The sequence below is a fragment of the Amblyomma americanum genome, chromosome 10, assembly GCF_052857255.1.
Source record: "Amblyomma americanum isolate KBUSLIRL-KWMA chromosome 10, ASM5285725v1, whole genome shotgun sequence".
In the NCBI taxonomy this organism is placed as follows: Eukaryota; Metazoa; Arthropoda; class Arachnida; order Ixodida; family Ixodidae; genus Amblyomma; species Amblyomma americanum.
In genome coordinates this window covers 38,648,200-38,661,345 of record NC_135506.1, presented here as the reverse complement: position 1 = coordinate 38,661,345, position 13,146 = coordinate 38,648,200, and the positions used below count along the sequence as shown (strand labels likewise).

At 45.9% G+C, this 13,146-nt stretch overlaps 1 protein-coding gene across 1 annotated transcript in view; it reads right to left on the bottom strand.

Annotated features, from left to right (window-relative positions):
- The window catches only part of LOC144108210 (uncharacterized), a 247,110-nt gene that overhangs the window by 53,492 nt on the left and 180,472 nt on the right, over nt 1-13,146 (bottom strand). The window contains exon 10 of the mRNA XM_077641489.1: nt 3,437-3,515. Within this exon, the coding sequence (XP_077497615.1) occupies nt 3,437-3,515 (79 nt within the window). The remainder of the gene's footprint in view (nt 1-3,436; nt 3,516-13,146) is intronic.

The following is a 13,146-nucleotide window of genomic DNA, read 5'->3' as shown; positions in this document are numbered from 1 at the left end:
AACTGCCGACATAGATAAATTTCCGTTCTTAGCACACACACAAAAAAATCACAGGTTTCCACTTCAGTTTGCTAAGAGCGGAAATTCGAAAGCCTGCCCCTTTCCTCTCTTTCTCCGTTCGATTTATTTTTATTTTTCAAAATTGTACTATTGTATCTTTATTATTTTTTTTCGTTTTCATTTTATATCGCTGTTTCTATTGCTTTATTTCTTGTTTACTTTATTTTATCTTTATTAAATTTTCCCATACTAATTAAACCTTGTCAAGCGTTCAGATTGTGTTCAATCGACACAGTCACTATAAAACTACTTTAGACACAGCAATTATTTACATAAAACCAATAATTTAACTAGCTACAATGCGTCAACCGAATTTCTGCAATTTCAAGATATGCTCACACACTACCTAGGAAAAACATTTTCTCATCTATCTATATAAGACGACCGGATCGTGCGGACAAAATTTGCGAATACATTTTGCGGACACTTGAACTTAATACATCAATGTAATTAACAGCTTTGCGCCGCCAGCAACAAGTTTAGGTCGCGAAAGGAATGCCTCACGGCTGTGTGCGCCACAATAAAATTTCGACCTTACTTCTACAGCTTCCACTTCAATGTCGTGAACGAGAAGTAATTGTTCTGCTGGATGGCCAATGTCCATGAAGTTCGGGCCCCTCAGCAAGGTTGAGCCGCCGCATTCGTTAATATTACACAATTCCGCATAATTACGGACGCAAGCGCGAAGATACCGACACTCGCGCACACCCGTCGGGCTGATGACAGTATGATGGATGGCAGCGGTTTCCTTGGTGGGATCAGTGATTACAAAGCAATGGCCAGGCAGCGAGCTGGCGGCCATTTACGATCTGTCAATAACCATCTGTAAAGACGCGCTGCTACTTTTCCTTGAGAGTTGTTCCGCAATATTTTCTCATTTTCCATGCGCAACGGCGTCATGTACTGCAGTCAGACTTCCGCACTGATACCATTTTTAATCGTTATGACGTGCCAGCATCCGCCGCTACGTCAGGGTTTGCCGTCAGTGCCAGTGCCGCAGTTCGCCTTCTCTAAAGCCCGTGGGTTTTATCTAACCAGTGGCGCCGCCTCCTTTCTCAAGTGGGAAAGAATATTCTGGGCCCATTCCCTGTATAATTGCCTGGCAGTAAGTGGATTATCCACGCCATTGACTATTTGGCACGCTATGCGGAAACCAAGCCAATAGCTCGTGGCACACTGTCGGAAATCACGAAAATCATTATGCATTATATTGTTTTACGTCACGGAACCGCGTCCTAGCTAATAACCGATCAAGAAAGGGCTGTTACAGCGCAGACCACGCACGAGGTATTCAAGTTGAGTCATACAACCGTTAGCACGAATAATGCTTACAACCGGCAGTCAAATGCGCTCGCCGAACGACTGAACAAAACCGAAGCGGATATGCTCCCAATCTACAGTCCCGGCCATAATATTACGGAGCACGCATCGGTGATTCGCACTCTCCCCACACCTTACCTAACGCAAATTACGAGGTAATTCTTACACAGCTTAGCATACACCACAGGCGCGTTTGCGTATGAACAGAAGGCACAATCATATCTCCTCTACGGAACACGTGAGAGAAATTTGAAACGCCGAGACATGCTCCGCAATATTTTGGCCGCACCTGTACGTAGACGTCCAGCACAGGACTAGGGACGAGATCCTCCCTTATGTTACTTTCGCGCAAAACACAGCCGTACAGAAACAACTCATTTTATGTCGTTTCGCCTGGTTTATTGGCGTGATCTGCACACCATGTTGGATGCTGCTTCCGCGCAATACCAACGACCGGAAGCTGACCACGCACGCCGAATAATTCGCCCAACACGCTTAGGATGCCTATTAACTCCCCCGCATGCACATAAGGCGGCAACATGGAACGGATGAACGCTATTACAACAATTGACATCGACACTTCGAGTACCAGCCCAACGACCAAGTGTTCTTGTGGACCCCTTATCGTCACCCGGACTTGCCGGAGAAACTCCTGTGCCGTTCCTTCAAACCTTACCAATTTTTTCAACACATTACGAATGAGACATTGAAGTTCTGCCCGACGGTACTGTGCAGATTGCACGCCGTTAACCCCAGGTTGAAGTAATGCACATACTCCGTATGAATCTTTTTTTAGCTCGGTGCCAGTTTGGCCCCTGTGATTTTGGCGCTTAGTTTGTTGTTCTTTTAACCACTCTGGTTAGCTTGTATCGCCCTAATACTTTTGAGTGTTTTTTGGAGGGGAAGGCGAATAATGCCACCTCGTGCCTTCAGGTAGCTATAAAAAACAAAAAGATCGAGGTTTTTCATGCGTCGTAGAAACTAGAACGCTACTGGTGGTGAAAGAAGTCTTGGCCCTGTGTTCAGTGCCAATATAAAGTGGGTCATACACAACGTGTGACAGACCACAGTAGGCGCTTAACACAAGAAGTGCAGGCGCTGAGCTTTAAGGGCGACTGAGGAAGGACGACTTATATCTGACGACGCGAGAGACCTGGTCCTCCAAAAGTGTCGAAAGTAATTTCAGGTGAAGTACACTGTTAAAACGAATCTGTCGAATGGGATTTAGCTTATGGTGGCGTGAGTGCGGGTCACCAAATTTCTCGTCGCCACGGCGAGGAAGGACCAGCGCGGGCAGCTGTAGCTTTCGAACTGTTGCTTTATTGCGCTGTCGTGTAGGAAGGAAAAGTTACCACTTCTTCAGTGACGGGAGCAGCAGTTGTGTCCTGCGTTCACAGTGCGACACGCAGGACGCGACAAGGCCACGCTCCAAACTGTTCGAACTATGAGAATCAAGCCGGCAAGGAACGCTCTCATGAACTGATCCGGCTCAGTTTGATCGTTCCATCAGCAGGATTTGGCTCATTTTTATATGGGAATAAGGATAGTACCACAGGTTAGCTAGGTTTTACGTGACAACTTTCATTTTCGCTTTTTTTTTTTGTAAAAGAAAGTTGAATGTATTCGCTTACTATTAAAGAATAGTTTAAATTAGCACCAATTTAAGAATTGGACTCATTTAAAAAACAAAACAAAAACAACGCCGCATTATCTGTTACGCGCACAGACTGAAGCCAGGATTCTATTAGTTGCTCCTTAATCTTCGCCTTCGCAACAATGACAGGCGAGACTCGACCAAGCGATTTTTTAGGCTCGGGTTTCTCTTCCCGCCCAACGCCTCGTGACCAACCATTGATTAATAAGTGCCTAAATTCTTATGGTCTTCATATATTCCATTTATTCAATAACTTAGCGAGGTTTATTGAGCGCTTGCTCATCCTGGGCACTTTTCTCCCCAATAGTGCACCATTTTGCCTCTTACAATGTTCTAATCATTTGCGGAGTAATAGTGGCAGTTAGGTAGTAGAAAAACACGTTTCTCAAGTTTCTTACTTACCAAATACTTCTTGTCATACCACAGGCAGTCCGGTGCACATGTGTCGTAAGTAGTACGATGCACTAATATGTGACCATATCTGAAAAAAAAAATTGCTTCATTTTCTGAGTAAATGAATGCTCTGCATAAATACTGACATAATGATGTGATGTTTAAAAAGCGTCCCCTGCACCATTGGTTTAGCGAATCTTCCGCTAACCGTACACAAGAAAAAAAGAAAGGTAGAGCGGATTGTGATAAGAGTTGGGTGATAAATTTAGAAAAAAAAATGATTTCTCTGCTGTATAGATAGTACTGTCTGAGAGGAGATGGCCAACCTTTTCAGGCTGGCAATTTTATTGAATATTCGGGCATCACTTGCCTTACCATTATGTTTCACCCACGAAACGCATCTCAGCCTACAGCTCCAACTTCACACTGCGGCTTTTCTAAACTGTGTATAGCGTTGGAATAAGTACAAAGATAGAAATGCTGACACAGAGGACGTGAATAATTATTAACCGGTTCGCACTTCGTTTTGCGATTAGCATGGTGTTAGAACGGATGGACAGACGCACTGGTTCCCGCTTGGAGCGGCCGCCTTCATGTCTTCGCGGTGATGTTTCAGTTACAGTGGTGTTTCAGTGGCAGATAATGTTTCCTTTATCTATTGAAAGGCATATGCGCAAGCTAACTGTAGAACCGGTTTCTGAAGATATATGCCAAGTAACGAGGGTTTACAAGTGGCACCGATCACTCTCTGCAGTCGAGTGCTTAGACTGCCTGGAACGTTTTTAATCATGCTGCTCAACATAGGAGAACGAGCGACTTCAGGTAGCGGTGATGGCCCGTGAACATAATAGGTAAACTGCTGACCTCGAATAAGAGTTGTCCATAGACTAAGCCTTAGAGCTACGCTGAGGAATAAGTCGGACTACATTGGTAGCGCTCGAAAAGACAACGCAGCTTTTATGGGCTAAGAAATATGATGAAAATAAATATACATTTTGCCATCAGTGGCCGATTTCACAAATGCTGTCTTCAACAAAAATTTTGGGCGCATACATAAAGAAATATGATGAAAATATATATACACTGCCATCATTGGCCGATTTCACAAATAAATGCTGTCTTCGACAAAACTTTTGGGCGCATACATGAAGAAATATGATGAAAATATATATACATTTTGCCATCAGTGGCCGATTTCATAAACAAATGCTGTCTTCGACAAAAATTTTGGGCGCATACATGGCCATTTAGCTTCAAACAGCGGCGACCCATTCCTTTCGAGAGGAAGGAAAGAGCTAGAATAGGCCAGCCGGGAGAGTCGAACCAATTTTTGTAGCAATAAAACCATCTTGCTGCAGGAGAAACGTTGACATAGTAAAAAAGAAGTCCGCAGTTAGATCTTACTGAAAGAAATCATTGAGCAGCATGGTCCTAATTGTGTTCTTTAACTATTTCTTTACTGAAGAAAACAGGACTATGACGTGCTTTCTGCGATTGCTTGCTGTACATCACAATAAATCTAAAAATCAGTATTTTTGTTAGATATTATGTATAGATATAAAATTTACATTAACTAATACACACTTTATTAAAATCAATGACATAAATGTTTAAATTTAAGGCTATAAGATGACCCAAAGTTAGTATAAAAATTCTGAACTGAATAAAACTTGTCTTCCTTCAAATGTTTCAACGTTTCAATCGTATGAGTGCCCATTCCTCATAACTACAAACGTGTTTACAGCCTTATAGAAGCCACCTACTATTTGCAGGCATTCGAGAAGATATTTTCTCCCATTCTCTTAAACGCCATCGCTAGAAAGTATCAGGAAATCGGCAAGCATAAATGTCTCTGAATAATCGATTTCTGAAGACCAAATGCAGACGGAGCATAGGAACATAGGAAACAAAAATAAACAAAGACGAGAGCTACATGTACAAAATTTTCGTTTATTCTGAACAAAAAATTAGGCAGTGACATAGCTGTGGTTAAGCCTGGATATACAAGCGAAAAGCTTCAGTTATGCTTGGTTTAACGTCATGGTTATGCTTCGTTGCTTAGTTGGTGCATTAGAGCTACCCATTGCTAACGCTGTAGAGAGGAATTTTCTGTTCCACCAGAGATCCCTTGCACGACGCGCACACGCTAGCCACGGTTCCACTCAACTCGACAGATGCTAAACTCAACGTCGCACGCATACTGTCACTTACTGGCGTCAAATCTCGCAAGTGCCACAGTCTTTCGCACACATGACAAACATGACCTAATGAGTTGTTCACAAAGTCTGTCGTAAACACCCTAGTCGCACTCGCACTTTCACTAAGTCGTACCACGTGGTCGTTGTAACGGCTAGTCTTGGGATTTTCCTCTTCCGACTCTTTTGTTTGCTCTTCCTCACTCGCTTGGCTGCTGCTGGCTGAAGATGCGGCCAAGACACGCTTTTCGGCTTCTATCCGACGTCGTTTAGCAAGGAGTATTTCCCTTTGTTCCGGCCTTTCCTTCTGTACGTTTAGCTTTAGCCTTATCATTTTTTCGCTGTTGTGCAGTCAACTTTAAAGCGAGTACTTCTGGATCGGACGAATTTGCTTTCCCAGATTTTCTGCGTAGTCTAGCAGCAATCGCACTCTCCACCCCTTCCATGTCGAGTGCGCACGGCTATTCTCTGGCAAGCGCATTATATAGCCTCCTTGCGCATGCACATAACACACATGTGCAGTAGCCCAAAGCGCTAAAGGTCAGGCGACGGAGTCGGCGTTGGCGACGGCTACGGCAGCGGCGAGGAGCGACCACCTGCGCGGCGCGTGACGTCACTCGTTCTCGCGCATGCGCATAACTCACCAGTTCGGCTCACGCGAAGCTCGGCTCTGACCCGCGTAGTGAAGCTTTTAGCTTCAAAAATTGCGTAACATGCGTGGGTTGCGCTAAGTGGTTCGAAATATTGCAATTGAACACACATTCAAAACAGCTATACTTGATTACTTTTAGGGCGTTAACTCTACTTGTCATGTTTAGAGCCGCCAATTTATGCTGATTCTACGGATAGAATTCAAGGTGACGGCCGCCATAGCAGTGACACTATATTCGAGCGTTAAGCTCTAGTCGCATTTCGGGTCTCAGCGTTATGCGTTATATCGCAAATTGCAAACCAGTGGTTGCCATGTTAACCGATATTGTTACATAACGTAATCAAACAGCCGGTAGCCTGTTGCCAGAGCACCACAACTAAAAAAAATATGTCGCTTTAGTATATGCGTCCCTGCCTGGCAGGCGACAATGTCAGGTCACTTACTGCCGATATTCGTGTAAAAATTCTGGACCAACCGTTTGTCGCGGAATTTTCCGGATGGAGAGACATTATTGGGAATTCCTGCTTTTCCAAGGCAGGAATTCCCAACTGCGACCTATGTATCCCCAATTACACGCCTTCACGAATATTCATGTAAAAGTTGCGGGAAAACCGTTTGCACCACAGTGTTAGGGGTTGTGGCAGATGATTTTACGTTTCGTGCAGGATAAACTTGGCCTTTAAGTTAGAGTCTAGCTCGCAGCAGGGATTCGCACCGGCGACGTTTGTTAGGTGTGTTACAGCCCGATGCTCGATCGCTGCCGCAGAGTTGGCTCATTCTTTTAGGAAGAAAGCACAACCTTCAATGCAGAAGGTTCACGTGTATGAAATTTTCAGAGACGCTTTCAGATATTTCGTATACAAAAAAGAGCAGATAACCAGTTGCAGACCTATTTTCGGGAAGAAGGTTAACACTATAATAGGAAAGCAAAATAACTGAAAAAAAATATTACAGTGCCGCACTCCGAGAAAAGGACTACATAAGCTTGCACCAATAAAATGCAGACGAAGTCGGAGGAGCTGTACACTTTTTAATCAGGAAGCATGGCTACAATTACGCGCCTTGGCATTTGCGAGATTTAAGTGCACAGTATGAGTGTATTAGGCGTAAATGCCATCGGTTGTCAGCGTTGCCACCAACTGAAGCCTCCGGTGACTGCTGAAGAAAACCAAGGCAAGCGCGAGAACCCGCCTCCCGACGATAAGGGAGAGGGAAAGTCTCCATCGGCGGAAGGAGACAGGCTGGCACAAAGACGCCCCAGAACGATTCGCGAGTACGCAGGAAGAAAGCGGAGCCGAAAACGATCGTATCAGTGGAAATGTATATATTGGGACGAGTTTAACATCATCAGAAACTATAGGCGAGCCATGACTCAATCCAATGAATATTCAATTATACCTTCAGCGGTATGTAAAGCACAAATAATTACCGAGCAATAAGAGACACGGAGTTGATTGTGAAATCAATTCTCGCAAATTTGAAGTAATGGGGTACGGCAAAAATGAGGAGGGCTAAAATCTTTAGTAAGGATGGCACTTTGGCGTACATGAGAAAAAGGTCTGTGTAAACGGGTTGACTGCATGGTACAATCGGAGGCTAAAGTATTTAGATCACGTGCTCTGTAAACGAAGCCGATAGCTCTATTATTAGCTGCCGGCTGTAGACCACAGTTATAGAGGCGAAAAACACGATTTTCGCATTCATCTCTACAAGTGTGGTATTTCAGCGGGCTTGTAATAGTAAAGCTATCGACTTCGTTGACGAAGCACGCGGTCCAGAGATTTTTGTCCCCGACTGTACATACTGCCAAATAGACCGGCCTCCTGGCTTTCGCAGGTCCTGCCAACTACGGCCTCCAGGGCAACTTCACTGTGCCTGAAATATCGCGCTGTAGCTGTGTTAACTACCTTCTCGCAAGGACCTCTCCTGTGAGCGCGAACCAGGAATAACCCTTCCAGACAGTACCTTGTCTCCACAGGGGAAGTCCAGGAGAAATTTTTAACGGCTATAGGGATCTTAATCTTGCAGTCTCTGCTTGCCTCTCTCCCTAGGCGCTGCACGAAGCCCATCATGGGCTTGGACCGGAGATGCAAGCAGTTGCCGAGTAAATGCACCCAGTCTACAGACGCACTTGCGCCACAAATTAGCAGAGCGCTTGCCCGCTGACAAATATTTCATGATTTCTTATGCCACAACCCCAGGAGTGCCGATCAGAGGCCTCAGAGACTCCAATGTCTTCGTGCCCATTGTTACTGTGATCTTTCCTTTCGGAGACTTTCACACCGTCACCCAAGAGGATCGCATACAACCCAATTACTAAGGTTGGTTGTTGGACTATATACAATGGCGCACACCTGGCAATCTTCTGTAGTGATGTCAGTGGCAGCAACGGCTGCAGTGGGTGAGGTAGGGTCTGAGGACACGTCCATGACTATCATCACTTCTGTTACATCCGTGAGTCAGTCTCACGCACTGCGTTCAAGCTCACAATTTCTCGTTTCACGGTTTCAAGGAACGCACTGTTTCGTCCCCTCAATGCGCCATCCTGGGGGGGATTGGATATATGTTATACAAAGAATTTCGCCATACAAGCACCGCTACCGGCCCGTGAAGGTCAGTGTATGGCATCGGTTATCCTTTTGCGCTTTTTAACGATAGCCTCAAGCTTTGATTGTCCCGAGTAAAGGTTTAAATCCCCGGCTCTGGCGTGGCACCGGAGACGTTCTCAGTGCAGGCTTTCAGTTTTGCTGTCTCTCTTAGTCAAGCCCAGGCACTCGTGCGTTGGGAGGCGCGATCTAAAATGGCTGGGAATAGAATTGTTTGTTCCTAGCATCCTGCCCAACTGCACAAAATCTGGATATATCGAAAATCGTGTTGGCATCATGTCAAAAAATCTTGCCCTTGTTTTATGTGTCAGATACTCCGCCACGGCTCTCAGATATTTCGGAGAAAAGAACATGTGCTGTTCGTGTTGATAACGATAACCCCACCAAGAGTTCCAACTCATGCTGCAAGAAGTTTGATGGTGAAAAGTGCCCGGTGTTCAAGACTGAAATAGCTCTTAAGACCTAAGAAATCATTTCATTATCAGAAGGAAGAGCATAACTCTCATTGCTCTAGAAAACAACACACTCCGAAGTGGCTAGTTACCGGCTTCACATAGGTTTTCCGCCTGCTACCTATACCCCGCACAATGACCCTGCGGCTGCACCTTTACCTACGTTAAAAGAGGGAACTACCTTGCAGTAGTTTGGGATGTGCTGACAAGGATGTGCTGCCCATTCCGGTGGTAACCATGACCTCTCCCTAACCATCCGGCCAATAATGGCCCGACACCTGTCGTACACCGAAGAAAACTAGCGCCTATAAAAGCATACAATAGCGCCTGACTAGAGTGCTACGCGATCCAGTGTTTGAGCCAATGCGCTACATTTGCATTCCAATCAGCAACCTGTAATCGCATACATTGTCATTGATTAGCTTCTATAGCTATTCGATATTTGCTGTCCAAGATTCCTCATAGGCTTATCCATCACCGGATGTTTAATATTTTCCGAAAACGTCCATTCAATGGATGTTTATCACAGGCATCCCGCCACACTTGCTGACTAGCCAACACTGCTCCCCCCAGCTAGTACACTGGTTGTTTGCCACGGGCATCCAGCCACACTTACTGGCTACAGAATATTTTCCACCCCAATTTACCACTTGCTTTTCACCGCATGCATCCAGGAACTCATTAAAACCCTATTACCCGTTCCCCACATTGCTAATTATGTATTTTGTGCGCTGCACTGCCACATTGATCTGTAACAAGTGTCTCATTTCGGAAACCATTTTTTATGCAATGATGTTCTACATGGAAACATTCTACAGTTGCAAGCACTAAAAATGAGTAAATTAGCACGGTTAATATCCGAAAATTTATGAAAAAACATGACAAAAAGCCGCAAGTCTAGGCGAACAGTGGAGGCTGCGCCGAAGCAATTAATAGGTACTGAAGGGTCTGGTCAAGGCTCGATCGCCTCGGCAAAGGCTGCGCTGCATGAGCAGGCCCCGGGTTCGAGGGAGAAGCTGCATTGAGGGCGGCCCAGGTGCTATCCCAGGCAGCTAGCATCCCAACCATGCGCTTCTGGCGGCCGCCTACCCCCGTGACAGGCTGCGGACAGCCGCCTGCTCATGCATGCCGGGACAATTTTCACTGCTGTCTTCTCTTTGGCGATGTCATTTGCAGATTCAGACCGAAAATAAACGTTGTTTGTAAAAACAAATTTTGGGTATTTGTAGCTAGGATATCTGGTACATACAGTAAGGATTATAAATAAAAATATCACCCGTACCCCTCTGTAGAGCCTTGTCAAAATAAAGCCCGTCTTTCTCGACTTGATCTGGGCAGGAAGACCCAGAACAGCCTTTATAACACTGGCCGCAATAGCTGTCAGCCCCCTAGCTGGACGAGCTCCCGGCGCTGAGAGCAAGAAACAAATAATTGTCAATGGAAATTTGAGTTCACAAAAAACAGAACGTTTTCTGCGACAAAATAAAATGCCGGCTAGTTGATCACGCATATTGAGTTTTATAGTCTAAAAATGAAATAAACACAAGCTTGAAGAAGCACGCAGATCCTTGTCTCTCTAAGCGAAAACGTGATATCTGCATGTCTAACAAAATCAGTTTTAACCTGCAGCCGCATTCTAACACGACCCCAAGAGCGCGTCCGCATAGAAAAACACCCTGGTGTAGTTTACAGAAAGCCGTGCTTCATGTTCCCGGCTCTATTCATCGGTGATAGCAGTGGTGGTGAAATTTTAGACCACTGGATGCAGAGCAGGGTCCCGGAGCCTCCCCCCGTTGAAACAACGGCCGCAATCGCTTTCACACCGGCAGCGTCTTCAGCCAGATGGAGGAGCTTGATTTGTGTCCACGTGTTAGGGCTGAGCATTAGAGCCCCTCCCAATATTCAGAGTCGGTAATGAAGTGCCTCGCAGGTAGAGACTGTGGGCACCACTTCAAGATTATATTATTTGGTTCGGCTTTGCATTTCTGTGAATCCAGTCCTTCAAAATAGTAGCTACAAAATAGAGTTTTCGGACAGGTGTTAGTCTGAAGTTCACGACAGACAAAAAGCTTCGATCAGAGAATCAGGCCAAACAAGAATGATATATGTTATTGAATTCGGAAGCAAACACCGCCACCGAGCACTGTGAACGCATTGAGAACAGGATCGCCATCGGAGATTACCGTCTAGGCAATGAGGCGTAATCCACTCAAGAGGAGCCACGTTCAGTTGTGGAATGTCCAGCTCGCAAAGGCGAATTTGAAGAGGACTCTGGGGAAGCTCCCCTCCGCCTACGGTATTGGACTTGGCCACGGGTTAACAGATTAAAAGCGAAGGCCGTTCCCTGCTGATTCTGGCTGGCATTTCAGTCACCCCACAGGAAGTTACCGAGTTCGACTCGATATGTTCTGTTGAAACTATTTTCTTGGTTTTGTCAGTACATGCTAATTTTTGTTTCATTTCAAAATTATACTTCGACTATACGACCAATGCACAAATCTCGCTGCACCCGACAAGTCTGCAACCGATAAGAGTTGAGCCCTGCTGGAAGGCTGCCGCCGCGCAGAGGGAGGCTAGCCAGCGCTCCCCCTCCGGCGCGTTGCTGCTGACGCGCGCGCTCCCTCCCCCTCCGGCTCTGCTCTAGGTGGCTTGCCGCTCCGCGCATCCATTTCACCATACGTTGCAGAGCAGGCGTTGCGCCGAAACGGGAGATGGCGTTCAATGGACTCCCTGCCAGGGCTGCAACACGCTGTCGCGTTCCACTCTTAAAGGCGAAGCTTAAGCGTCCTCAATTTCTTTAATAGTTACTGAAAGTGTTACGCGAAACATTCCGTATAAACATGTAATGGCCCTTAAGTGTTCCACTTCATTCATATTGTTCAACATAATCTGGCAAGCTGTCCCAAACTGAAATTAAGTTCCGACAAAGGCTTATTGATAAACGCGTGTTTTCTGCCGATTGCGGGTCACGGTTAGATGCGCGTGCAAAGCAATACCTACCACAATTAAAACAAATATACAGGAACTGTACCTACGTATCCAGCATGTCGCCCGAAATGGCGATACCTATGAAAAAATATCACCAGCAGAAGCAAAAACCAAGGGCCGAAGGGCTGTGTGCTCTGGCAGCCAACCGAAGTAGAGGTTGCAGCGGTTGCGCGGAAAGCCGTGAGAAACAGGCAGAGGGTGCAAAGAAGGCAGAAACCTCGAAAATCTCGCAAGGTCAAGAGAAGGAAATGTTTTTCGTGACGATAGGGAAAAGGGGCGATGTAGTGCGGGCAGTAACCTCTCTCTGACGAGGTGATGGTCGCGATAACTTCCTGGGAGGGGGACTTAAGTAATGTGAAGAGACCCGAGTGTGCCAGGAAGGAGGGCAAAATGGGCTACAGGCAAAGACGCGCACGTTTCCTCACGGTGTGCCAATAATTAGAGAAAGGTTGAATCGGCAACAGGAGCAAGCAGCGCAGGCCCGGGAAGTCATCGAAAAAAATCGGGCTGCACGCCTTGGCAGCTAGAGCGAGCCCATTGAAAATTTTCGCGGAGAAAAGCGTGTTCGTGGCCCTCCCGTGAGTGTAACCTCTGTACGCTCTGCGCACTGCATGGGATGGCGCTGCCATTATGGTTAGACGGTAACTTTTGCTCTGTAGGATATTTCTTAATGTAAGAACTTTAAACGAACATGAAAAAAGGGGTTTCGATACTTGCCAACGTCGCGAGCTACTTACTTTCCCAACCGCTGCTGCGAAGAGCAATTATTACACAACACGGATTGAATCGACATGCCAGAAATGCATACTGACTGTGAATGAATGAG